General features: G+C 41.7%; 1 protein-coding gene across 4 annotated transcripts in view; it reads left to right on the top strand.

Moving 5' to 3' along the window:
* Positions 1-27,932, top strand: part of ATF6 (activating transcription factor 6) — an 81,293-nt gene that overhangs the window by 13,608 nt on the left and 39,753 nt on the right. For 3 of the 4 annotated variants that reach the window (XM_086462548.1, XM_086462549.1, XM_086462551.1), the window contains 5 exons: positions 9,814-9,957; positions 11,760-11,879; positions 12,801-12,903; positions 14,045-14,109; positions 18,260-18,374. In XM_086462548.1, the coding sequence (XP_086318674.1) occupies positions 9,814-9,957; positions 11,760-11,879; positions 12,801-12,903; positions 14,045-14,109; positions 18,260-18,374 (547 nt within the window). The remainder of the gene's footprint in view (positions 1-9,813; positions 9,958-11,759; positions 11,880-12,800; positions 12,904-14,044; positions 14,110-18,259; positions 18,375-27,932) is intronic. The other variant, XM_086462550.1, reaches the window with a different exon arrangement.

Here is a 27,932-nt window from a genome sequence, read left to right as displayed (position 1 = left end):
GGTGGGAAGTCTTTTACCACAGTGCTCTAAAGTTCCTGTGTCAGCTTCTCACCCTCAGGAATGAGTAAGGTGTTGAGCTTCACGGCAAGAAACTGCTGTCAAAGGAGACTGAAAGGTCAATTTCTGTTCATATCTTTGCAACAATCAGTAACTATAGAAATGTGATAGAGTAGATAAAGCAAAAAGAAATTCTTGGATGTCTGGCCATTCGTGGCCAGTGTAGTAGCTGAGGATGCCAGTGTAATTGCTGTGTCTGAACTAGGTGGTCTGCATCAGTACTGAATTGTGAAGAGAAATGTAATTGCAAGTTTGCAAGGAATTACTCTTATCTTTGTGCTTCCCCCCATCCCCCAGCAGAATAAATGCTTGCACTGCAATTGAAATACTAGGCTGTATCAAAGTGATGTGAATGTTGGTTGTGCAATGCCCTTTGGAAGGCCCAGAATGTGGGATATACAAACCATTACTTAAGATTTGACTCCTCCCATACGCATTTTCTTCCTTTTATAGAGGTGGCACTGAATGGTAGCTCCACAAACGTGATAGTCATGATTGCTTTTCTGCTTAGTCCTTAACAACAGAAGCTTCCAATACACGTGATGTTTTTCAGTCCCTGCAACTTCCTACAGAAATAAGTAATTTTTGGTTATAATATCCATGCTAGCTTACAGTTCAGCAAAAGTACTTTTTTCCCCATGACTTAGCAAACTGTGGAATACCTAATTTCTATGCAGTGGTCAGCTGGAGATAAATGTCACTTGAAACTTTGTGGCAGTGTTGCCATTTCTTCTGTGTAGGAAATCATTTCGCTTGCACACCTGTATGGAGGTGTGGCAGCATTCAGGCACAGGATGTTTTGATTCAAATGTATCAGCAGTGAATGTTTTGTTGTTTAAAACCGATGAACCATTGCAAAGAGGTAGTGAAGCAAAATCATGTGAAATTCACCCCCTAAATTCCCTTAGCTGGCCTTATTGTAAGATGCTTCTCAGATTCTAATTGGAAGTGACAGATTCTTTGGAGGCTGTACAGATATATAGGTTTTCTCTTTAGTTGCCTATTTGTGTCAAATCAGAGAAAGCAGGGAAGCGGCCGGGTTGTTTCGGGATGGGGATGTGAAGCTGAAGGACAGGCAGTCCTGCAAACCCTCTGTTGCCTGCAGTGGGTCAGTAGAGGTGCAGTGTTTGGGCACTTGGCATCCCACAAAAAAAACCATCTGAATGGTTGGCTGCATAGCTGGTTCTGTGTTTTCTTCTGCGTTAATGGATGTGTGTTGCCCTAACACTGGTTCACACGTAATTTCGTTTATTGGTCTTAAGTCTTGTGGCCTGTGTGTGTAAGTGGTGAGATGTTGGTGATGTTTCATGGAGGACTCTGAGGCTGTGCTGTTCTGCTGTTTTAAGGTTATGGGAAGCAGTCCAGGATGTGGCAGCCCTTGGCAAACAATTTTAGCAGATAAAATTATTCTGCTGACACATTTTTTTTCATGCTGACAAATATACTATGTGTATGGGTAACCTGTAGCATTGAACTTGGGACTATGGGAGCGGGGCTGAAAGTCTGGTAGGGAAGCTGGCGTATTGACCCAAGAGACCTGTTTGAAAATATCGGAGGGAGAGTCTAGTCCAGTCTGATTAATTGCCAGCAAGCTTTTCAGAACATCCTTCGGTCTTGGACGTGGCACCATGTTATCTCTGAGGAAAGAATGTGAGTCAAATTAAATATGAATTGAATACTTTCTGGTTGTGAAAGGGGCTTGTATAGAGTTAATGGTAACTCTACATTGTATTGTGCTGTGTTACTAAACTATTTTGGGTTTACTGATACTTTGTATAGAAAACTGAAACTTTCAGTTATTAAAAGCAGAAGTAATTTAGCAGGAATTCTATTAGTGAAAGTTTCTATTTATTTGCTTTATAGTGGAAGAAAGGCACCCAGGAGTTTCCCATCTGTGTGTCAATGAACTATTCTCTAATCTTTGTGAATTATTTGGATTTAAGATCTATAAAAACTTCTTTTATTATTACTTAAGAATGATTAGTGAGGTGTATGAAGGGAAAACAGTACATTTTTATTCAATTCCTTGCAGAGGTCACCCCCTTGCCCCAGTCTTGCATACCATGAGGTGCAAGACAGGCATTGGCAACCCGCAGTGTTTGCACAAAAGGCAGTGAGCACGCAAACCTTGGCATGCAGCAGAGTTGGGAGCTGGAACCACGACATCTGGAGGCAGGTATCTGTGGGAGGCAGCGTCTCCTGCCCTTGCACTTGCCTTCTGTGGGAGCCGGTGTCAGTCAGCACGGCTGCATTCTCAGCCAGCATGGCACCCCGGAAGATTGCTGACTTCTAGCATTAAGAAACAAGTAATTAGCTGTGCCTTTTTTTTTTTTTTATTGCTTACAACATGAAATCTGAAAATTTTCAAGTATTACAGTTCCTAGATGCCGGGGGTTTTTTCTTGTTTGATTTCCACATTTGTGTTACGCTGTGCTGGGTAGTAACTAGATCTGAAAATGCGTTAAACTAGCACAGGCAATGCTGAAACAAATGGAAACCAAGCACGTGTTCTAGTCTAAACAATCCATGTATTTATTTTGGGAATATTTTTCTTTGGTTTCTCTTCCCTGTTCCCATTTGAATATAAATAGTCTTGTGTGTTTGGGTTTTTTTAATGAAAGTCGTACATGTGATAGTAAAATATTTGCAGGAAACTAACTCAACTAGTATATTAAAAGTAGGAGAGAATGATCACAGAAGATGCAAAAGGTAAAAATTTTCTGCATCTGTGTTTCTTGGGGCAGTAGCAGCAAAGCATGTAAGCCAAGTACTTGCTAGTGGCCCTAGCATTATTTTCTTGGCTATGAAAAATGTTGAACTAGTGTTGTTTTTTTTTTTTCCCTAATCAGCCTGCTCAAGCTTACATGGTGGTCATCATCTAACAACAGTCTTAGAGCCTTTATAAAGATGTCAGCCAGCTACAACGTGTCCTAACTACCATTTCAGATATTTAGTGGACAGAAAACAAAGGAAGTTGGAGAGGAAAGGCAGATCTGCAAAGAGATTGGAACAGGGGATTTGAGAAGGTGGTGTGATTTTTTTTTTTTTTATTTTTTTTCTTTAATTATGTTTTTTCTTACAAGTTGGCCACCTCTGTATGGCTGGAACCCGTTTCAAACTGGAAAACAGACTTGATGATGTAACCAAAAACTTTTGAGCTGTATTTGTGGTGGAGGATGACTGAGGTGATGATTGATGGAGCTAAATAAAGCTACTGCTTCAAAATCTCGTGTCCTGTTGACCTACAGCAGCTGCACTAGAATTGCTCTCTTTCACAGAGACTTTGTGCAGCTTCTCTCTAGAGTGTACTGATGGGTTTTCCTCTTCTTTCCAGATCTATCCTGGAAACTGAATAATCTATGAAAAATTTAGATCCACTGAGCAATCTGCAAATGCAGACACCGGCCTGGGTGGCTGAGAAGCGTGATTTGTCTGTTGTTGGTGTAGACCACAACAAATGAAGCAGTGGTTTTTGACTCCTGAAAGACTTAGGGGTGGGTCTCATTTCTTAAATTGGTGGCACAAACATTAGGGGGGGAAAAAAACCCAACAACCCAGAAGTTCTAAGATTAGTCATCTTTTACTAAAAATGAGGAAATCACGATCTCCTGCTTCTAAGGGTGAAGTAAGCAAAACATGTGTCTTTCACCAGCACCCAGATTAACATCCCACCTAGTCTGCAGGCTGCTGGTCAGTTCTAATGTAACCTGCTGAGTTTTTGGAGCGTGCTTGATTTGGGCTGCTGAAAGCACCATCTGTTGAGCACACCTGTACTGGTGTCAGTGTGGTTGTGTGTGTGTGTGTGCTCTTTCCTTGCTCTATTCCAGTGCAAAGTTGGGCAGGTTGGTTGAAACCACTGATGGTTTGCAGTGTAGTGGAGGAGGAGTGCCCCAGCCAGGCACCTTGCTTGGCCGTTGCCACCTTCCAGCTGAGCCGGACTGGGGAGTGGTGCTGGACTGTGAGCATTACACGTTGTACCTCTGGCCCATGATTTCCTTCAGCTGCAGGTTGGATAGTGTTGTCTAAACTTGTGCAGACTGCTTGAAGCATCTCTAAAAGATGTTCTGAGAACAGAGAACCACAAATCGTGGGCTGTATAACAGGATGAGGTTCTTACTCTCAGTTCATCCTATCCTTGGCTTTTTTGCACTTGGTGAAGGATAGGCCAGAATTGTTTCTCTGCTCTTTGCAAGCCTCAGTAGTCTTCCATGTGTCTTCAGGAGGTTAACAGGCTTAAATGTGATGCATACCTGAAGTATGGTAACAAACATACATACAAATGGTGACAGTCAAAGGGCTCTTAGTGTCTTACATGCTAGTAGACAGGAATTGATGAAATGTGAAGAGTAAACTATTAGATGAGTGCAAGAGGCAGACAACAGTGCCATGTTAGCCAACTCCTCCTGGCTGCCAGGGAAATATAGAGCCCTCTGAGTGTTTTAGCAAAACGAGCAGAAGCTCTGGAAGGTATTTGTGTGTCTTAACACTTCTAATACAGGAAACTTACTTTAATGTTTATGACACTGAAAGAATACGTTTCAATGCTGAGTTGAGCGTACATTTGTGTTGGAGGTGGCCCAAAGCTAGAAAACTGCTTCTGTAGCACACCTTTGGTCTTGTGTTCTAGTTTCTTCTTGAAGAGAGAGAAATTGAGAGGAAAAGGACAGGTTGAGTAATTTGGACTTGGGTTCAGATTCGAGACCTTTTAGAACCTTTCTTGATGGGTTGGAGCTTGACTAAAATTGAATACCCTTGACTTTCTTACAAACTACAACTGCGGGAGCGGGAAGTGCTTCCTTCTTCCTTCCTTTACTGATCGCAGCCACATGTTCACCCTGGCGGAGCTGTGCCTTGGCCTGGCTGTGCTCGGTTGCCTTGTCTCGCTGCTGCTGGTGCAGTTGCAGAGCCTGCGCAGTATGCCAGATGCACTGGCTGATAACTTAGCCTTTTGTCCATGTGTTCATCTGCTGGGCTGGGAGTGAAATACAGAAAGTTTTTGCCCTGAATGAACATTGCAGTTGGGATGTCTTGCATCAGCCCTGCCCAAGCTTTGGCAATAAAGCCAGCCCACTTCCAAATAGCTGTATATAGTTTTCTAAGCAAAAATAAATGCCCTGGGTGTCAATACTTGCTTTCTTTGTTTCTTTTCTAAGCTTTAGTGAAAATAAATTGCTTTTTAAAGAAAGCGAAACACAAGAAAAACACAGAGATCATCCCTCCGGTTTGGGTTGCTTTCCTTATCCTCCCCAGCAGAGGAGAGAAGGATCCTCTTCCCAGTCCAGCACTTGCAGAGGGTAGCTCTGGAGCAGCCTGACAGGGGAAGGTGGTGCCTTGCTGTCAGCAGGTGGTGCCCTCATCTGGAATAAGAAACAAGAATTACTTTCCAGAGAGCGTTTGGCACTGTGGCAGCCTTGTCTGGAATCAGTTAGGAAGAAGACAAGGTCCTCGGTTGGTGTCTTCTTGGAATGTCAACTTTAGCCCATTGGAAGCATCCCAGCTCAATTCAGAGATGGTTCTGTCCCCAAAAAACTCTTTGTTATGATATCACTATTGGCTTTTGTCTACAAATTACTGTATGACTTAAATGTCAGTATTCAAAACTTGAAGTGCATGGCGTTTGTTCAGCCAGAAGTACAAAGGAAATTTAGTTCGGACTCCCGGCAAGACTTGCTTTCACATTCATCAAACTGACATTCAAACCAAAGAAGTAGAAGTACAGCTAAAATATCAGGTGCCATTGAATGCCTGGAGAAACTGTGACAGGAGTGTTGCTTTTCTTTCCCTCCTGTAATCAAATTTATCTACGCTTCTGAACAAACATCTGCATGAAGTGTTTAGTGCTTCTTTCTTTTTTCCCTTGGATCTGGTTTTGCATCTTAAACAAGCCAATAGCTCAGCCAGCTTGGACAGGGTGTTTGTGGCTGTGTGAAAACCCTTTGATGCTCATGGCATCTGGGATGTCCAAGTGCGGGCTGCAAAGTCTTGGTAGGCACCCCGGGTGTGTGAGTGTGGCCAAACAGAAAAGGTTCTAGCTTCCATCTTCCAACTGGCTGCCTTGTCCAGTAAAGCCATTTCTCAGCTTCAGTCTTTCCTGACTTTTAATGTGGGGCAGTAACTCCATTCCTGCGAATAGTAGGACTTGCTCTGGGCAGGTATGCCAAAGTGCGCTTTCTTTTCCAAGTTCTCATCTTGGGGCCCAACAGAGTGAAAAAAACTTTATGCTTTTACTATCTGTCATATTAAAACATCTTTTTAAGCAACTATTGATAACTTAACTGAAAATACTGGTTTTTAGAAGTATTTTTTCCCTTTGAAGGGGTTTATCTACCTTTCTTTTTCATTATTTATAGTTTCTTCTACCTGATGTTTTAAAATGCTCAATAGTGACTTAATCTTCAGTGTCACGGTGTTGGGGGATCTGCTCTGTAGACCCGTCCTGTTCCAGCTTGTATTGTTGCCATTTTGCCTGGCACTTGTAAAGCTCAGGTTGCCTCAGGTGGGCAGGAGTTTCCAGATGTAGCTCTGCAGGAGAGGTCTGTCCTTCATCCCAGCTGCTAAAGGGATCCCTTGGTCCTAACTCATGCTTTTTCCCCAGTGTCAGTTTGAGATGTGAAAGGAGAAATATTTCTGATATCCTGTGTCATGCCCTCATGTACCCGCTTGGCAAGGAAAGGCCTTTGAGAATGAGAAGCCAGAGGATATAGACTGTTACCTACATGTCCTCTCCTATCTGTTACCTGAAGATGGAGCCCTGTTTACAAACTCCACAAGTGACTGTCGTGGGAGAAAGGAAGGAGAAGAAATGATACAAAAGAATGACAACATCTTCTATTCAGATGGGGAAAAAACTAACAAAACTCCCCAAGTAACTAGAAGGTGGAAGCAGGGCAGTATTTCAACTTGCAGGGTTTTTCCGTACCCAGAAAGAAAGTTGTTCTGTTTTCAGGTTATTGCCACAAACCAAAGGAGCAAGGAAGGGGAAATTTAAATTTTTTAGACATATTTGAGACCTTGAGAAGGAAGCTTTTGATCATCTTCAAGGTTCTAAAAAAATGAACGGGAAATGGGAGGCAAATGTAGCCCATGCAGCTTAAGACAGAAATTGCTGCTCGCCCTGCTTCAAAAGAAGCATTTTGTGGAAAATAACAGTCCTGATAAAGGAAAGGGCATTGGAATAGATACCATAAATAATACCATATTTTGTCTGCAAGTTGATGTCCATGTTCTCAGAAGTGGGAGCCGTGATTTATACCTGCAAGGGTGGCAAAACATACTCTGTTTGCCGCCTCCTTCGTCTTTTGCTGCTGAAGACGCCTTCTCTCAGGTTGAAACATCCCATACTTAGCTGCTGCCAAAAGTGTTTTTTTAATTTTGGTGAGAAGATTAAGGCGTTTTAAGCATGAGAAGAGTAAAAATAAACATCTCCTCTCTATTAAAGCTGATACAATAAAATGGGGGGGTGGGGGGTGGTTTTGAGGGGCTGTACAGCTAAAACAACTAAATTACAAAAACTGAAGATCAGCTGTGTTGCAGAGCAGTGCTTATCTTTATCCTTCATGCACTTGGTTTGGATTTCTCTACTGTTGTTCGGAGTTCAAAGTGAACTGGAGTAGCAACAGGTTGCATGTGGCACTTGACCTCCAACTAGTCATCTCACCAAGCTGGAACCTGAAATAACAAGAACCGCTTTTGCAGAACAAGGCAAATGGGAAGGAAGAACCATCATGGAAAAATGCAGATTTGTTACAATTCTACTGATAAGGTTTTTTGTCAGCTTTAACTATGTAATTACATGGAAAGCTTCTCTGGTCAAATGAGTCCTTTTGAGCAGGAAAGGAGAGAAGTAGGATAGGATAAAATGCCAGACCCAGTAGGTCCATTAACACACTGGATGGCTGATACACTTCAGGCTGTGGGGAAACAGTTTGCGGAAGAGTTACAACTTTCAGATCTTCTGATGGATATTCTTGGTTCCATGAATAAACTTCCATATACTTTTAGCTGTCATTGGTCCAAATTTCACAGATGAGTGACTTCCATCAGGAACATGTGGCATTCCTTTAGGCATCAGCCTTAGTTTTGAGCTCTGGTTCTGGAGTTGAGATGCTGCCAGCTGTACCGATGCTTTCATTGGAAGGGAAGAAAAATGATCTCATAAAACATACTAGATAGTGGAGATTGTTTCTGTAAAATTGGATAGCCTGGTGTTGCCTGATCTTTGAGGCTGTGAATAAGCCATCCAGCTTTCCATGCTCTTCAGTAGAAGCAATGAGAACTCCTTACATACAGTAAGGAAGCTGTCTGTAAGAACTTTCCTGTCTGCTGTCCCTGGTGAAAACAGAACCTATAACATTTCTGCTGCCCTGATTCTGTGCTGCTGCCTGGAAACCTAAAGGAGAGGAGGCAGTCCAAGCACCATCAGCCCTGGCTCCGGCAGTTCTGCAGAACGTGACACATTCACTCATGGGGAGACCTGGGTTCCTGCTAACACAAGTGCAAATGTGTTGGCAAAAGAGAAGGGATTGCTAGGCAGCTATGTGTGCCTTCTGCTTACTTCTGGAGTATTTAATCCGCCCTCTTTGCTAGTTCTTTCCTTTCTCTGTTATTATCATTTGTATTCGTTACCTGTTGCAAAGTGATGCCACGTAACAAATAGGAAAATGAGAACTTCACTTGCAGAGTTTATGCTCTGCTACGCAGGAGAGGTGGAGCATGAATTAAAATGTATTCCATAGGCAGTGATCGACATGCATGGCAAAGATCTCGTCGGCATGTCTCATTCTGGTTTTGTTTTTTTGCTGTGTTGCTGCTGGTGATGCTCTGCTGTTGTCAGCTAAGAAGATTAGGGCTTGGTTTTGTAAATGTACCTATTTCAGGAAGCAACCATGTTTACAAAAGAGTAAAGCTAGTCTCTGGGGAGGATATTTGAAGTATTGCTTTTGTGATTTCGAGATTTCTCACTTGTAAATCACCCTTCTGAACTGGGTGCAGTTGATCTCGTATAGCAGTTGTTGGGTCACTTTTCCAGCTCACGTGTGAAATGCTGCTGCCTTGCTTTGCATGGAGTGCAGCGCAGATGTTCCGGTGCTGCCTGGCTGCCTGAGCAGCCCCCAGGGGAAGATCCTTCAGTCAGTGCAAGCACAGACCAGACTGACAGGGTATCTGGGACCATGGCCTGCTGCCACTATGTAGATGGGGTAGATCAGCCCTGCTAATGTTTCTAACTCCAAGTAGAATTGAACACATCTAAGTTTGATTACAGTTTTGTTAGATGTCTGGCATAATATTCCAAGCTTGCAGCTGCACGGAATTTGGTAGCTATATTTTCCTTACTTATTGTGTTCATATAAACTATGTCAGTTGTGCTTTGAGGCTGATGACAGTTAAAGGTCAAGGGTACTTTGACTTGAATATGGGTAGTTTTCTTATGCCTGCAGATCTAGGTTACAAACAGATTGATCTCAGTTTCATCAGGTGAAGCTTATGGGGGAACATGAAAAACAGATCACAATCCTTCAAACAATTAAAACTGAAGAAGAGAACAGAATTGCTTTTCTGTCTACTAATGCTTTGAATGACAGTAATATACTGACACGAGACATCATGTTTTTACATTAGATGTGACGTGAACCTTATTTACGTAACATAGCAGCAGCCAGAAACTTATCCACCTGAGTATTTAACACCTGACAGTAAAGTGTCTTGCAGACCCTTTGTGTATGTGATATGTTTTGCTATGGTTGTTATGTTTTCCAGTGTATTCGAAAAGGATCCCAATGGAGTTGATTCCACTGCGAGTTCCAGCCACCGGACCAGAAATCTTCTGGAGTTCTCAGCTAGCCAGGAGTCCAGCACAGCTCAGAAAATACCTGGGGACATCATTCCTGAGAAGAGTAATAGGTGAGATTAAAACCTTTAACATATTTTAAGTGGCAGATAACCTTTTTGGCCAGTGTTATTGCTGCTCTTACAGAGCATCTAAGTTTACAGACACAGTGTTTTGAAAGCTGATCTCTTTTATTTTTTTATTATTGAACAAAGTTTACCAGGTTGCTTTTCAAATGAATATGATGTTTTATGTCCAGTATTACCCAATACGTAGAGCTTCAGAAGCGTACATGTCGCTGTGCTGTATGTTATTAGGGACAGTGTGGTAGAAGAGAGCATATAAACAAGTGTATGTCGTGGAGACTTTTACGACCTTTTTCAGTTCTTCATCTGTCTGCTTTTCCCCCTGATCTTTATTTTAGCTATGTAGTTATGGCATTTGTCATATTATCTATCTCTTCTTACTTTTCAAGCTGGAGTATTTATTTTCTTAGTTGCTGAAGAGAAGACTGGGGAGATTCATGATTAAGAACATACTCTGAACTTAGCACTGTACTTTTCTAGAAATTTCTGAATCCATCCTTATGCTTACCCATTATTTAATTATACAGTTGCTTTCAAGCTTCCTACATCTCTAGCATTCAGTGCATAAATGAACATATAATTGTCTCCAGATTGAAGTCTGGCTAATCCAGCTCATGTTTTCCTCTTACAAGATTTATCCTTTCTGGTTGTCCCTTTCCAGTAGAGTGTTTTGGCTGAACAAAGCCAGGCACAGATGTGCAGAAAGCCCTAATGTATTTTGCCATGCAGGAAGAAGGCAATAAATCAAGAGCATTTTAAGGCTGTAGCCATGGTGAGGGCTTTGTGTCCTATGTGGCATGTTTCAGACCATGACTTTGGCGACGTAGTAGTAGAGTGATTCTCTTAGGAGGATATGCGAGTGCCTGTACCTCCTCCTTTTCTTTCACTCTTTCACGGTGTTTTTTGTCAAACTGTGAGCTCTTTGCTGCATATTCTCCTTCATCAGTTCTAGGTGCAGTAAACAGGAGAAGCAGACATGAAGATGGAGAGAAAGCTGGGAAAGGGAGGGGAATGTGAATAAGGCTTTCATAAGCTCTTATACCTGATTTTTCAGAAAGAAGTTGGGGTTTAGGAGCTACAAGTCTCTGTCAAAACCAAGAGAACTGAGGCTGTTATATTGATACCCTATCAAGAGAGGAACTTAAAATAGGTATTTGGTGATAAGTAGTTAACCCCTCAGGAGGTACAGATAACCAGGAGAAGGGAATATTAGTCTTTGCTGTGTTGCTGAGAGTGCTATGGATTTTTGTATTGAAATACGTGCTCTTTTTCACTTTTTATCAAAGCCAGGCCAGCTTCTGGAGACAGTTGGATATGTAAATCCTCTCCACTCAGTTTTAATATAGTTTGTGGCCGCTCCATTTCATATAACTCTTGGTCTTTGCATCTGTATGGTTTTAGTGGCTACTAAATATAATATTTCTGTAGCAAACCTTGCATGGCTCTAGAACAAAAGAGAAAGTTACCTCTGTAGAGATCTCATAGTTTACATATTATGAGGAATATTTTACAGGCTACGTTTTCTTTCAGTATCTGGTCTGTTTGGGAAGAGATCCAACATCTGCTAATGTTCAACCATCTGTTGAGTGCTATCAGACCCCTTTGGGGAACTGACTGAGACCATTGGATGTTTGATAGAAGTTGTTATTCACCTGTTTCAGAGGTCCCATAGGAGCAGCTGTAACCTTTGTGTGTTTGCTGATGGTAGTGCTTATTCTCTCTATTTAGTCGAAGCTTCATGAAAAACTATTTTAAGGGATTTCTTGATGTCTCTTTTCTTTTTTTCCCAGGTATGATCGTTCTGTATCTGATAACAAAGCACTGATGATAGTCTCAGAAGAACCACTGTTATATATTTCACCACCACCACCCCCCTGTCAGCCCCTGATCAACCGGACAGAGTCACTCAGGTGAGCAAAAAGCTTTTCTGAGCATTTAAACTTTTATTAGGAGTTTAGATGTAAATTGTGGGTTGGGTGAGTGCTACTGGACAGTCAACTCTGGGTGATATTATTGTCCCTTCATAGTGTTCATCCAGTATCTGACCAGTGCCTCCATAAGCGTCTGCGCTGTCCAGTGTCTACTACCATGGAGGCTGGAGATTGACTTGGATCTTTGTCATCTTTTGATGTTTTTAACTCATGAGATGATTTTTACTCAGTTTTCACACTGGTCATTTAGCAATAACCAAATAACAATTTTCTGATAGCCTGGAGGTTTTTCATCACTCAAAAGAGAAGTCACTTCATATGTAGCAGTGCTCATAATATGGAAATCAAGTCCAGCTAAAAGCCTGTTCCATCTGAAGTACATAAAAGATGATCTCCTCCTCTTCAGCTTCTGATACAAGCAGGCTTAAGTTGACTTTGCAGATGTGTTTTATTCAGTGTTAGAAAACATCTAGCTCTACTTTTTCCAAAGATATGCCTGCATCACTAACCTTGTCTCCATTCTGCTTTGTCCATTCTTTCTCTCAAATTTATTTGCTGTATTTTAGCCTTCTTGACAAATATTTTATCTTGAACTGATCAACTTTTGATTTTAAATAGCAGTAGTCCTTCCAGTAATTTAGAATTACTGTTCATTGGGCGAAAGAAAGTACTGTATCTGCTTTATATTGAAACATCCATGATCCCAATAATTTATGGATATTTCTGTATGAATTCCCTCATAAATTTAATCTTACTCTGGTATTAAAAATAAGCTATCATGTGGTAAAAGAGTAGTAATCCACACAGTGCCTCCATAGTGGCTAATTAAACTGTTTTCTAAAATTAAAAAATTCTACCACTGTTCTTTGAAACACCTGTTAATGCTGTGCATTTTTCTAGGCTGAATCATGAACTTCGAGGATGGGTTCATAGACATGAAGTGGAACGAACAAGATCTAGAAGGCTGTCGAATAACCAACAGCAGAAAGCACGGGTTATGCAGGTAGGCGGGTTTATACTGGTGAGTCAATAGAATGACAAGATAATTTCAGACAACGTAACGAAACGCTCTCTCTTGCTTGTCTGCGCTTGTCATTATAGACGAAAGTAGCACTGGTGCCTGTAATTAGGGTACCCGACACTTCCCATTTTAAATTGCTGGGTTTGGTTGATCATTATGTTGTCAAAGTTACTCCATTCCTGCTCTTGGATTCAGGCTAGAGGGTTTTAATTTTTTTAGCAGTCATCAAAATATGTTCTAAAATTACTTTTATGACTTCTCTGTAAGGCTGTGTAAGGATAAGCATAAACAGTTGATTAATGGAGAGACATATAACTTACAGCACATTCATCTGGCTCATGGTTAAGGGGCACAGCTGATTGGTTTTGTTGAAATATTTCTATTTCGTTTTTTCAGATTTTTGCTAAAGGGATATGTTGTCGGTAAGCCTACAGAATTGTGAGATGTGTGCTCATATTTCCCATTTTTTAAGATCCCTTTCATCTACACGATATGCCAATAGTGAGGATGAAATTAATACCATGAATTTTCGAGGTGTTTCATTTGTTAAAGAGCTAGTAACAGCCTTTAACAATGCGGGAGATACCAGACTTTTCTAGAGAAAAATTACTGAATACTAAAATACTAAACTTCAGTTTGTTCTCGCTCATGTCCAAATTAGAGTAGTAGACCATTAAGCAGGGCAAGTTCAGGTGCTTCTAGTGTTTCAAACACCAGAAGTGTGTTGTGAGTAGTATATTTTGGCAGTGGTACAAAGTGGATGTGACTTCAGAAGAATTTGGCAAATCTGCCATCACTGATAGCAAATTTTGCACTTGGATGACACAGTATGTGCAACTACCGTGTATGGTGCCAGCCTCCCTTCTTTGTCTCTGAATGTGTGACTTTGAATTTGGCTGTATTAAAACACTTGCTTTTTTTGTGTTTCCAGCTTGTTTTCTGGACACTTCAGTTATTCGTGTTTCACCAGTGGGAAAACCTACATTTATTGTTCAGGGCACTGATTCACTTCCGCACGTTCACTCTCTGCTACGGATGTGCATCTTGTTTCATGAAGTGCCAAACCAAGGAAATGTTTATTGTTTTCACTTTGTGTCATCTTTTTGTTTTCCCCCTTTTTCAGAGCTCCCTCAGTGAGAAGGCAGATTCCCAGCTAATGGCCATGCCTTACACAGACACCAGCCTCAGGTAAGGCAGAACAACTGCTTTGTTACTGCTTTCTACTTAGTAATCTAGGTTTTCACCAAAGCTGGTAGAAAATGCCAGCTTTCACCTCGTTGTCAGGATTCTTAAGCCAGGTGCTAGCTACATTTATTGGCCTAATTTCTGTCCCCAGCAAATAACTGCTTCTAGTAATTCAAACTACATTTAAAGAAACCGCTGTATCACATCTCCACTCTTCTGGGGTTTTTCTGCCAAGGAGTCTTAAGGAAACCTTTACTTCGTTCTGCATAGTCCCTTCCTAAGCAGATTTGAATTGTTAGGGAATAAAAAAGAGGGGATTGTCTTGGGAATATCTGAAGGAACACCAGTAGTTTGTAAGAGGGTTTCAAAGAGTCTGGTAAGAGAAAGGTTTCTCTCACCATCTTCAAGAGTAGAGCCATTATAGCTATTACCAAATTATTTTGACAAAATTAAAGTATCATTACATCTTACTTGCATTGTTTGTCTTCATCTCCTGATTTTCCCTAATGATTAGAATATAATAACCTGGTTTCCCGATTCCCCCTGCTCCCTGCATCCTATATACCTGTCCTGTCCCTCTTCTCTGGGGACAGGAAGAATTAAAGAGAAAAGAAAACAAAAAATATCTCTCCTGAATTCTCTGTGACAGTGTTTAAAAGATTCTCTGCTTTGAAGTGACAAAGAGAAGTAAGCAGAATGAAATACAAGGTGGACTTTTTAATGAGAACAACACCTGAAAAGTTGCCATTGAAAGCGAGACAGCTGTGGCCCTTCCGTTTGCATTGCTGCTTTGAAAGCGGGATGGGCCTGGGAGAAAATAGCAAGCTGCAGGCAAATATTATGAAAACCAGGCTGCCAAATTTTGATATGTCTTGACTAACAAGAAAAAGAGAAGTTTTTTTAGTTCTACAGGCAGATGAAGGTTGTCTGTTTTAACTGAAGACTGGACGAACAGGCCTTGTGGCATAAGGCAGTTTAATATACATGCCTACATTACTCTTAAAAAAAAAAAAAATCTGCATTATTAGAAACAGTCTGCAACATCGTGCAGCTCTGTGTGGAATAATCTGCTGTGCTCAGAAGGAAGTCAGATTTATTTTTTTTTTCTGATGAATGATGTTTAAATGAACAGGACCAGTGAGTCATGGCAGCTGCATGCTGTGATTGTCCTGGAACTGCTAAGAACATAGAACAGATTTCCAGTTCCTCCCAGAGCCGTCAGCTATTAGATACTCCATGAAATCATAGAATCATGGGATAGTTTAGGTTGTAAAGGACCTCTGGAGGTCTGTAGTCGAACCTCCCATTCGAAGGAGGTTTAACTTCAGGTTTACTCTGTGTTTCTGTCAGAAAAGTCTCCATCTCCTTCTGTAACCCCCATTAGGAAGCTGAAGATTGCAGTGAGAGCCCCTTCAACCTCCTCTTCTCCAGGCTGAGCAAGCCCAGTTCCCTCTGTCTCCTGTCTCTCCTTGTACGTCCTGCACTCCAGGCCCTGACTGTAATGCAGCCCAGTATGCAGTTGCCCCCAGGATGTCCTCTGGCTTGCATTCAGCTTGCCTGCCAGCACCCCAGGTCCTTTCTGCAGCACTTGTGCCTCATCAGTTGGGAAGACAGGAAAGGTGTCTGTTTTACTGAGTTTTGTCATTGATGCTGCCCCTGAGGCATTGCTTGTGGAGAAATGTTAATGAACTAGCATGGTCTCTGCAAATGTGTAAACCCAAAACCTAAACTGCTTTTAGGTTTCCTGATATGTAATGTAAATGTTTGTGGATTGCCGTGGTCTTTTATTAATGATTCAAGTGTCTTTTTGTGGAGTATACCATCAAGGATTTTAATTTTTAACACTAGTGCTGTGACTGGAAATTGAGTGATCTTTACCTTCTAGAACACCCCTATTGGTGACCTGACTTTATGAAGGGGAAGATATTAGTAGGATCTAAATTTATCTTTGTAGCAGTGATGATACCAATATTGTCACATTGGTCCTGGATTCCAGAATAAAATTAATCAATTGAAAAGTATTGCAGTGAAGTCAAAGCAGAGGAAAAAAGATCAAAATCAAGATGATCTCAGTAACATATCCCACTCCGCCCCCAGGTCTCTTCAGTCTTTTTAGCTTTCTTCAGAGGTAATTCTGATGAGGGTTTCTGCAAGTGTGTATTTAGGGCTCCAGATATCAAACTGGGACTCTCCAATTATCTTCATTTCTAAATTTTGCGCTATTAAAATTGTGGTTCTTGGTGCATAAAGCACTGAGTCCACAACCTCATTCCTTCTATAAACGAGCATATGTGCCACATCCTAGTGCTCTGTGATGCATTGCAGAGCGCCCTTCAAACTTTCAATGTACACAATTTAATATGATGCTTTGTCATAATATGGTAATGTATTACAAAAACAACTGGTAGCTTTGCACCTGTTTTCAGATCTTAAGTTCCTCCCTTCCTTTTATGGAGGAGTCCGTAGTGGGTACTCTTAAGTGCCCAAAGGTTAGGTATGGTTCAATACCAGTGGATTACTGGTATCACTTGGAATTTGGGACTGGTGATGGCCTTGTTCCATGGACCCAGGAGAGCTTTGTAAAGGCCCAGCGGCTCCCACGTGCTTTGGAACAACTTTTTACATAGCTGAATTTAGAATTATAAAAAGCTGGTTTTTAGGTCTAGCTGTATCTTCTCAAGCGTGGGCGAGCAAACGGATCTGTGGGACCTGTTTCAGTTTTCAGGATGTGTTTTACTGAGCAGTGTGTGGGCGTGATGCCTTTTATCACAGTAAAACTTCAATGCTGAATCTCAGGGTTGGCTTGGTGGGCCTGCGTGTTTTTGTGAATGAGTAATCAAGCTCAAATTAGCTCTGATTTTTGTTTCCTGTGTGTGAAGGATCTGATTCCTCACTTGCATAGCTCTGCTAAAGAGGATATATAGGGTAGAGCTGCCTGGTCTTGATCTCCCAGGACTTACACCCCCAATCCTGTTAAAGGGCAACTGGCTTGGCAGCTACAGTCCTTCGATTGCAACAGGACTATATTAGCAGTGAGAGAGGAGATAATGTTCGTCTGCTATTACTGCTGCTCAAGAAAATCACTTGATGATAGCTTTGTGCCTTGTTTTGGGTGCATAGTTATGTATATTTTAGAAACATACCCAAAAAAATGTAAGTCAGCCACCGTAGTTTAAAATCTGGGTCAGCAGAAGACAGCTTGGGAGGGGTAGCCTGATCAATGTTTCTGCCACAAATACTGCAGACAGAGAGTATGCTATTAAAGTGGGAAAGAATTAAAATGACTGGTTGAAGGTCCAGCTAATGGTTTGTGGAAGTACAGCTTTCCAATGTGATTAAATATGTTATTTTTGAATGGGATTGGGGAAGTATACATGATAGTAATATGTGCTGGGAATTTCTCACCTTTCCAAGATAAACAGTGAATAAGTACCACGATTGTACAACTTGCCAGTGTTTTTGCTTAGAATGGTTTAGACAGAGTGTCTTTTCCTCATGTCTGGTATATGTAAGATAAGAATTGTGAGAAAGATAAGCCAGAATTATGTGAATATCTTATTTTTGCTCCACTGTCAAAATTGAAAATCAAGAGCAAATCTTTGAGTTGACCAAAGAGATTGGGAAAAAAAAAAAAAAAAGGGTGGGTGAGAGAGAAGGTAGGGTTGTCACTTGACAGTAAACTGGAAGTTCTGTTTATGCTTAACTTTATACTTCTTTCAATTTGAGTGATTTGGATCCTGAGCAGTAAAAAAAAAAAAGAAAATATTAAATGTTTTGATTTTTTTATTTCAGAATGCCATTTCATTCTCAAATTTGCTAAAATCTATTTCCAGAAGTCATCACAATTTTCCAGAGACTTTAGGTTGACTTGAAACTTTCTTTTCTGTTGAGCTAGCAAGTGGGTCTTTGCCAGCCTCAAAAGCATGAATAAAATCAAGCCTGGAAAAGTTTCCTGCAGCAAAACCTTTCAAGTGCCTTGAACTTTCGAAAAATACCCAGTAGCTTCACCATCTTCACTTCTGTTTTATGTTCCTTGTGCTTCTCTCAATGGATGAAGAGCTGCTGTTCTTTCAAAAAGCAGATCTTTAAAGTTGTTGTCTCACTGAAGTTAACTTTCTTTCTAAAATAATTACGTCCCCATTGTTTATTTCAGCAGGAACTCAGGGAATGAGCTGCAAGTGTATTATGCCTCTCCAAGAAGCTATCAAGACTTTTTTGATGCTATTCGCAGAAGGGAAGATACGTTCTACGTGGTGTCATTTCGCAGAGTAAGTGTAGTTGTTGTTCAATACTGGCCTTTTATGTGTATCCATAAGACTGTTTCTAACACTGAGTGCCTTTCCTTGTAGTACAAAAGATGACCTAGTCAGGGTTGAGGCTAAATTTGTTTCTTCATAAGTGATGCTCCTGTATATCCTTTACAGTAATATGGACAGATCATGGTCTTTGCAAAATATGCCCACCACGGTTAGGAATGGAAAGAGAGCTTTGCAGAAAACTGGCACCATATTTCTGCTGTTTTGTGATGTGTAAGTTGAGAGAGGTGAGCTGTTCTGCTGTCTGTGCTGGGATACAGCATAGGCTTGTGTTGCATCTTTGTCAGGCACATCCTCACGTCTGCTGCGCAGTTAGTGACAGTAAAAGCTGTTTTCAAATGGAATTAAAGGTGTTCGATGGCTGTCACGGTTTGAGGCTGGGCCGGCCACTAACAAATGACAGACGCTCTCTACTAACCCCTCTCCCCTCCCAAAAGGGAAAAGGAAAGAGAACAAGGGAGAGAGACTTTACGGTTTGGAAAAGAAAACTAAAACAGCTTTAATGAAACAATGACAGTAAAAGAAAAGATAATAATAAGAATAAGGAAATAATGAAATATATACAATATGTACAAATATATACAACACCAATACTGAACCCAGCTCCCCCCACCCTGATGATGATACGTCACCACCACGCTGCAGGGCTGGCACTGGGGCAGTCCCAGGCTGGACTTGGCAGCAGACAGGGACGGGATGCAGGAGCTGGACTCAGGCACTGGATTCAGGGATGCACAGATTGGGATTGATGACAGAAGAACAGACAGAGTCCTCCTCAGATGTCGGCCATCAAAGAAGAGAGAAAGAGGGCGAGACCCTCGTGATCTCTCAGCTTTATACTGAATATGACGTCTATAGGATGGAATACTCTGTTGGTCAGGTTTGGGTCACCTGTCCAGTTCGCTCCTCCCTGCGGGTGCGACCCTTTTCACCCCCAGCACCCCAACATGCAGTACAAGATTTAGCAGTGACCTTGGTCGCTGTAAGAACAAGTATAAGCAAGGGCCTCTCTGCACACCATTCCTTGGTACGAGCTATAAACATCAGGCCTTGTCACCGCTAGGAGCAGTCACTGTCTGGAAAAACACGCTGCTGCTTCAGAAAGTGCTGTTAGTTAGAGGAGACTTAACTGAAAAGTTAAAGCAGTAAATCAGAATTAGTTCTGATTTAGCCCAAACCAGGACAATTGCACTTTCTGTACTGCAAGCCTGGGTGGTATTGAAGCCAGGACAGCTGCAGTAGTGAGAAGCTGCGTGGGATCTGGTGGTGGAAATGATCAAGGCAAGCAGTGGTTGAAGCAGCAACTAGAGGGTGGCAGAGTTTATTTCCTCCCTTTTGCAGAGGTCTTGGTGAGTCCTTTAGACATGGCTGTAACACATATTTGGCCCTGGCCTAAAGCTGGGGTCTTCACTTGCTAAGCCTCCTACCTTGCCATTTTGCATTCATGATAGTAGATTGTTCTGTGCATGCTCACTCCTAGACAGTTTTCCTAGGACCTTGCAACTCTTTTGTTTCCTCATCATAGGAGAGTACTGAGAGGGGTCCCAAGGTGATGGGAGACCAGTAGTTGCAACAGCTCATCCAGCTACAACCAGTTCTGTGCAAGAGCACACAGATGAGCATAACTAGTTTTAGCAGTTTCTGTGTTGTAATTCTACCAATGTATAGATACCATGTGTACATAGGTGACACATCCCTGTTCGACCTGGTCTTTCTTAATTTGTGAGATACATGTCTTTAGAAAACTTTCAGGCAAAATAAAAATAGCAGTGCTCTTGTTAGGTTTAGAGTTTTATGCTGAGTAGAAATATGAGGTTAGTTTCCAGTTTTGGGATTGCTGGATTGTGTCACAAGGCTGGAATTTTGTTATTAAACGCTTGGCATGTTCTGCTGTTCTTTCAGCTAGCAACACAAATATAGCCGACACCAGGCTCCACATATCCTGAGGATGAGTAGAAGGGAGCGGATAATTGATTATAAAAGTTTTTCTGGAAACTCCAAACAAAAGGCAGAATAGTATTTGCCTAGTCTTCACTTGCGGCCTTTGATCTAGTCCACCTGAATGCCTGGACTGGTACATAGGGTCTGTTTATGCTGTGGGATTAATGACCTGGAAGTTGTCAGCTCTCATTTCGACTTGCAGAGCTGTCCTTGGAAACAGAGTGTGTCTTGTGCCGTGGAATCCCTACTGCTTGGCTCTGCTCTACTGCAAGGAGAGGTGTGGGGGCTTTTTTAAACTATCTATGAAGTTTATTTGGTAGCAAAGCTGTTGGTCCTTCTGGTTTATGAATGAAATGTCCTCAAATCAAGGCAGTTTTATGCATTATGTCATTTATTATTTTAGCAGGACAAACCTGATCTAGTGACAAGCCATGCCCTGAGGCACTTTTAAATTCTTTGCTTGGATTCTTTTGTGAATGCAGAAGAAAGGACTCCTGCACAGCCCGAGGGTTCCATCAGCAGGGCTCCAACCAGGGAGGTGCCCTTTCACCTTCTCCTGAGGGCTGCTAACTTCATTTTCTTTGGACCACAATTCTCTTCCCACTGATGGTTAGGAGCTGAGAGAGGGGACTGATTTCCTCCTCAGTGTTATGGGACAGTTTACTTGTGTTGCTTGCTCACTTGTCCAATTTAGAAGGCAAGGGCTGAAGATGATCGATTTTGTTGTCCTCGGGCTGTTTGCCATGCAGACACTCCCAAACACTTAATAAGCTGTTAACAGCCTTATACAAAAGAACAGGAATCATCCAGTTAAGAGTTCTAGGGAGTGGATGGTTCTGGTATTGGTGACGGTCCTGCTCCAAGCGCAGGAGGTGGGATTATGAATCTCCAGAGATTCCTTCCACCTGATGTCTCTGGGATCTTCTTCCCACCTACCTCCTGCTCTGTGTGCCGTGGCACATAACCCAGCTTCTTTCTTGGGTGCATGTGCTGTAATGTAACACATTTTTTGCGTGTTTTCTGCATGTTCTCACTTGCACTACAGGAGCTGTGCCCTGAGTTCCTTGGATTTTCTAGAAAATGGCATTTGCTACGGCTGCCCATGCCTCTCGTACAGTAGGACTCAGCCAGGGCTTCTGAAGGGGAGCAAAGCTTACAGGCCCGGTGTCATCCTCTGGTACCTGTAAGACTGAATTTCTGATGATCTCATCGATTTTATTTTCTTTCCCTGGCTTGGAAGGCTTGCATGTCTGCACAATTACAGTTGGAGTTTGTTTTGGTTTTTGGTTTGGTTTTGTTTTAATTTTTTTTAAGGAGAGGAGAGGAAAATAAAAGTATTTGGATAGTCTGTGTCCATAGAAGAAGCTAGGCTTTCACTCTGGGAGTCTAAAGGAATTAATTTTCTGCTATTGCCAGGGGAATCTGTAATGTCATTTTTAAACAAGAAGAAATATGTAACTGACAGAGTCAAGAATCCTGGAACTGAGGCAGTGTTGTCTCCCAGCTCTGCCAATCCTCAGCAGCCAGCATCCCTCGTAGGCAGGGCTCATCACCATTTATTTCTTGAGATGTTAACTTGTTAATTTTTTTTTTTTTTTTTTTTGCTGCTTAACTTTTAGGAAGCCATTGTTTAGGCAGGCTGCAGAGGCTGAGAGGTCTGTGGAGTGGGTACTGAGAACAAGTTGTCGTGCTTCTGTGGAAAGGCTATGGCAGTTTGAGCTCTGCTGAAGCACGTTGGAGTCTCCAGTTGGTGCTGAACCTTCCTTCCATTTTTCCCAGGTCTGAGAGGCAGAATTGAGAGTCTGTTGCTGTGCCCTAACCTTTGATTTCTGCCCTTTAACATCTGTGATACCGAGGGTGCTTGATTTGTTCTAAAACCCCAGTGGAGCGCAGCTTCAGAATTCAGGTTAGTTGGTATAACGTGCTCTGTCACCAGGGAGATAGACACCTGGCTGCTTCTGCAGTTCTGTAAGCCTGGCCCCCAAAACAGCGCTCTCTCAGACCTCACATCTGTTTTGCCATGGAGTATTCAGACCTTGAGATTGTTTCTAGAATTAATTGAATAGCTAGCTTAGTTTGAAAGGTAATTAAGTAAATCATTGGAGAAAACAAATCTGTTCTAATTTACTTCGGCCTGTAAATGCTGTTCCAGATTGTTCCACTCTTATGTGGTTAGGTTCAGAGTCCCCGCAACTTACAGTGATTAAGCAGTAGATTTCCCCATCCTGGAAGATTCTGCCAGTGACCCTTTGACATCTTTGCAGGCTTATTAAGGACAATGACTTTTTTTAGGGTAAGAATGTAATTACTGTTCTTAAGGAAACCATGGTTTAAAGTTTGATTCACTTGGGAAATTTAGAAGGCTACTAGCATTTCCTATCATTACTTTATTTATTTCAAAGTTTGCCAAGTGTATTAAATGCCGCACGTATAAAATATCTTGCAGTATATTGCAGTAAAAAATAGATACTAAAAGGTGATTCTGGTTATTATTTGTTAGAGCGAGAGTGATGCTGGCCCTGTGGAAATCAATGGCAAAGCTTTTACCAACTTCAACAGCACCAGAATTTCACTTTGTAAATCTCTACTTCAGTGCCGTGGCACTTAACCATAGAGCTTCAGGGAAACGTATTATTATGGATATGGATTTCTGGTCCTACAAGCTGACATCTGCAATGAGCATTTAAGGATTTCTCAAGTTCTGCAAACAAATTTTCACTGAAGTGATTAAGCCAAATTTAAATTCAAACTTTTGTTCTTTCTTTGTGTGAACGCTCGATGTGCTAGGAGTAAAAATATCTGAGTTGTGTTTTGTTTTTGTTGGTAATAAGCCTGTGCTGTGTTAGTTGTATTTGGGATGATACATTACTTTCGGGCAGTGAAAGGTTATAGCGCCTGGCTTTGATATGCTTGTGTAGCAGTAGTTTGCTGTGCTGCACGTGCAGTTCTGGTGATAGTTTGAATTTGCTCAGAGAGCATGAGTGAGGCAGGTTCCAATTCACTGCACTCTTGATGCCATCTACGTCCTGCGGGCAAAACTGCTTCATTAGAAGTCAGGAGATGATGTTTCGTAGCCAGATATTCAGTCCTAACACATACTTTTCTCCTATTTTGTTGCGCTTGACGATGGGTGGTTTTTACTGGACGTGAAGTTTTCTGCTGTTGACTTTGTGGATTTCCATGGGCTGGGATGTATAATTTGGTCTTTCATTCAGATAAAATGCATTGATTAGACTCACATAGTCCTGCTGCTCCTAAAGATAGTAGCTATTTATATGTTTGAGTCCTATGGGTTTGCAACTGCTGCAAGTTAACATGCAGATTTTTGCAAGATTTTACAAACTCCCTTTTCTCCTAGGGAGCCTGACCTTAGCTATTCAGAGGAAAAAATACTTTATCACGGGATCCTAGGATTTTAAGATCTTGTACAGATTCTGAGAATAATACCTGTTGAATGAACTGAGGCTCAGGGCATAGTATCCATGATAAAATTGCCCATCCTTTTCAAAGCAGAGGTCGCCCTTTAGCCAGTCTTCTCTGTGAGGCCAACCCTTGCCACCCTGGGAAAACCTGAGAAAGTGAACAGTGTGTGTGATTGTGCTTCAGCATGCCCTGAAGCTCAGTGAGCCAGGCTCTGTCAAAGTATGGCTGCATTTGACTTTCAAATTTGAAAATCTGTTATGAAAACCTCCTGTTTCCATCTAGGTGTCTCTAGTGAGAATGAAGTCTGGCCTGCTGTGTTCTTTGTCACAAATGCCTTCTTTTCTGTCTAAAATGTGGATTTTTCTCTGTGTCACAGAGAACTTGCTCCTCCCAAATCCCTGATGTCCCTATGAAAACAGTGAAGCAAGCTTTCTTTTTGGTCTTTCTCAAACTGTCATCCTTCCTGGTGTGGAATATTTCTGGTAGGTGAGAAACAGGGGAGAGCTGACTCTCAAAGCGACTGGGAGGTGGTGGGGAGAAGGGTTCTCTTTGGTCTTCTGGATACTCAGCTGGGGAAGGTGTTGCTTTTGGTAGCATCTTAGAGCTTAGTCCGAAAGTGTACAGAGAGAAATTTATTACTCTAAAATTAAGTCTAAAAATGTATGTTGGTCTGTATGGCTTTACCTCAATCCTAGGATTATCAAAATACATGTGTAGAGAACAACACAACTCCAAGTTTAAGTAACAGGAAGCTCAAAATAATTTTTTTTAGATTTGCAGCTAAAGGCCAGCAATTCCTTAAAAAGTGTTTATATCAGTGCCTTACAGTGTTTTCCAGCAAAACCTCTGATTGCTTCATTGTTTCTCACTTGTCACTCTGCAATGCCTGGAAGCTGTGTTCCTGTGTGGGAACCTGCTTTCAAGAGTAAAGAAGCAGAGGGCTACGTGTGTGCTTCAGAGGGGCGGCATCCAGGCAAGCAGGCTGAGCGAAGAAGGAAGAGCAGGAGCCAGGCAATGAGCCACCTTGGATGTGTAGTGAGTGGAAGCCAAAGAAGAGCAGTCAGCAAGTACCAGCTGCAGTGTAGCCTCTTCCGGACAGCAGCTGTTTGGCTCAGCCAGATGCAAACAGTGGTTAGGAGGGACCGGAACAAGAATGCTGAACGCGTTTCTGAGAAGGGAGGTAATGCCTGTCGCATCAAGTGGGGTTTTGTTTCCTTTGGAAATGTCTGTTCTGCTCCTAGGTCTCCCAGACATTTTGGAAGCAAAGTCTTAGTCGCTCTGATTTTTATCTCCTTGGGTCCCTTTGAACCCCACTGTCCTCCAAATAAAATTGAGAAGGAATGTGGTGTTGGGGACAGATGTATAAGCAGAGACAGAACAGTCACTCAGATATGTCTGGCATGGAGCAAAAGACACTCTTGAGTTTTGTGTGTATAGTCTTGATTTGTTTGTCTTCTGTATGGTTGCTGGAACTTCATGAATCATATTAATGCCATCGCTGAACTTCTTTCAGCCTTATATGTCCCAGGCCTAACTAATACTTTGTTATTTTTAAACTACTATTTGGAAGGACAACATACACTGTAGATAATTACAGTGAAAATAAAACATGCTGCAAAAAATGTATCCAAAACCCAAACTGGTTGCAGACAGACGTGACCGGTAATAGTATACATGTATTTAAAATGTGCTGCATGTTTGACAGAGCAAGAGTTGTGGGCAAGAAATAGAGGCAGATTATTGGTTTTGGAAAGCCTCTGTAAAAGACCCACTGCTTATGAAATTGGTGTGGACATAGGCTAGAGGAGTATAATTGGGAAGTGTGGGAGGAAGATGTGATTATAAAGTGGGAATTGTCTCACTAAAGGAAATGACAGCAGTATCTCACTTATTGAGAACAGACGATTGCTGACAACGAAGTGAGCAGGAACACAAGTTTATCCACAAACAAGTAATGTGCATTCAAGTAGAGCAGACAGTGGAAATGCAGCTCTGAAGCAGTTCCTTTCCTTCAGGAAATAACCCAAGTTTAATAATGCATTAATAATACTTTAATAATGCCAGATAATAATGCTTTTTTCTTTAGTGATAGCATGGTATTCATTGAAGAAAATTTGGGTCAGATTATTCTCAAGAGTTCCCAGAAGGGAATGATGGGCTCTTGCTTATGATCTGTAGCAGTATTTAATTATGGAATCGATGCTGACCGAGCCCTAACTGCATAAAGACATAAATGATACCTTCAACTCTGGAGCTGCAGTAGCCAGTAAGGCATTGATTTGTGTTTGGTAGGAATGAGCTTCTGCATGAAAAAATGACCTTCATCATATTTTGTCTGCCTTGAATGGTAGTATACAGAGAGCACTTCGAAATAACCATGCTTATTTTCTTAGTTGGACTTCATGCTCTCAGCTTCAGACTACTGATTTTTTTTCTGTTCATGTTCAGCTTTTATATTCGACAGCCCTAGACTGAGCCTTTATAAAAGTAAAATGTGCAAACTGAGATGTTCTTGGTTTCATTAGGTAGTGTTTGTGTCCACAGCGGAAATCCTACCTTTTACCAAATGTTAATCGTTATAGTATTACATTTGAGAGTATTATTTAAAATCTTAGGCACACTTTTAGAGTTAATTCTGGTCAGATGAAGTTATTTGCGTCCAGTTTGAATTAATCCTTTTGCCAGATTTTTAGCTGGACAGCACACAAAGCTTATTTTATTAAGTAAGAGCCCAGGTGCTATTATGAGTGTGTGCAGATTATCATCACCTCCCACTGGACCAAACAGAACACTTGTGGCTTCCAGGCTTTATTTTTCAATCACTTACACTCCTAGGACAAGGAGTGTGATAAAACTGACTGTACATTTTTATCTTTAAACTGGCTTCAAAACTTCTGACTGGCTTTAAAACTGTTTGAGAGTTGAACATAAAACTTGTTTTCTGCTTCTGGGACTCGTGGTTGCTTGTGGCCTATCTGCCGGCATGGCTAATGGAAAGACAGAGTAGTAGCTGCAGAAATTCACTTGCTTCTCATACAGGGCTAAGAAATGTTAGGAGACTCTTTGGCACCTAAATCTGTGAATCCTAGAAAGCAGTAGGGCCCTTTCCCTAGAATGCAGTCTTTTTTTCTTCACTGGGTTTTATCACAGTATCAGGACGAGTATACTCTATGGCTAGAGAGTCCTAAATAGGTGTGTTCTACCTGTGTCCATAGCAGCTTCTCAACACTTAATTCTTTTAAAATGTGCTTCCATACCAGCAGTGGGGTTTTGTTTCCGATAGTTAAAGTGGAGAGATGGGTCTGAGAGTGATCATTTTGCTTCATGCCTGGTATGGCTTGCTCCTCACCATGCAGTCAGATAAACTCCAGTTTTGCCAGCATAGTTAGTGGAAACTAGCTGGCTTTGGGTCAGTGATTAAGAATTTGGAGTATCTTGGGCTAAGCTGACACATCTTCTATGCTGGAAACCACTGTCTAGGAAATCCTCTTTGTGTTTTGATCACAGATGTTAAAATGTGCCTGTGAATAATTCTGGCACTAGAAAATACTTTTCATCAAGAGAAGTCAAAGCTGTGTGGGAGGGGCACATGAATGACTCGAACAGCATGTGCATCACGAGAGTCCTAGGTAGAACTGGCCTATCTGTTAAACCCCATGGGCCACTGCCCTTGGAGTTTGGTTAGCAAAGCTCCACTAAGCCATTTCATTGCCTAAGTGATTGTTATTGTTCCTTGGTTTCTTGACTATCCAAAATAAGGTTTGAAATGTCAGCTGTCTCAGGGAGGTTATATCCAAGATGAGGAAAACAGTCTAAGCTGTGCTCGGACTGAGAGCTCACTCTGTGCGAGGAAGGTACACAGGCCGCCTTCTCTTGATCCAAGTCCAGCAAGGCTCCTGTGTATTAAACAATACTCTCCTGGAGGCTCTAGAAGTGGACATTCCCAAGCTGTTCATCATTGACGGTTTCTTCCCTGAAGCTTTGGCCAGTGTGGAGGTGCCTGGGTTGAGTCACTTGTTAGCATCAGGGAGGCCCTTATTTAATCTCCTTTCCTGGAAACCAGTGCGGAGTTCTCCTCCTTTCTAAGAACAGTCCTGAGTGTTCAGACCTGCAGTTTTTCATTAGGATCAGGAACTCGGCAGGTAA

Source organism: Leptosomus discolor, chromosome 3 (genome assembly GCF_034619465.1).
Source record: "Leptosomus discolor isolate bLepDis1 chromosome 3, bLepDis1.hap2, whole genome shotgun sequence".
In the NCBI taxonomy this organism is placed as follows: Eukaryota; Metazoa; Chordata; class Aves; order Leptosomiformes; family Leptosomidae; genus Leptosomus; species Leptosomus discolor.
This window is presented reverse-complemented; position numbering and strand designations above follow the sequence as displayed.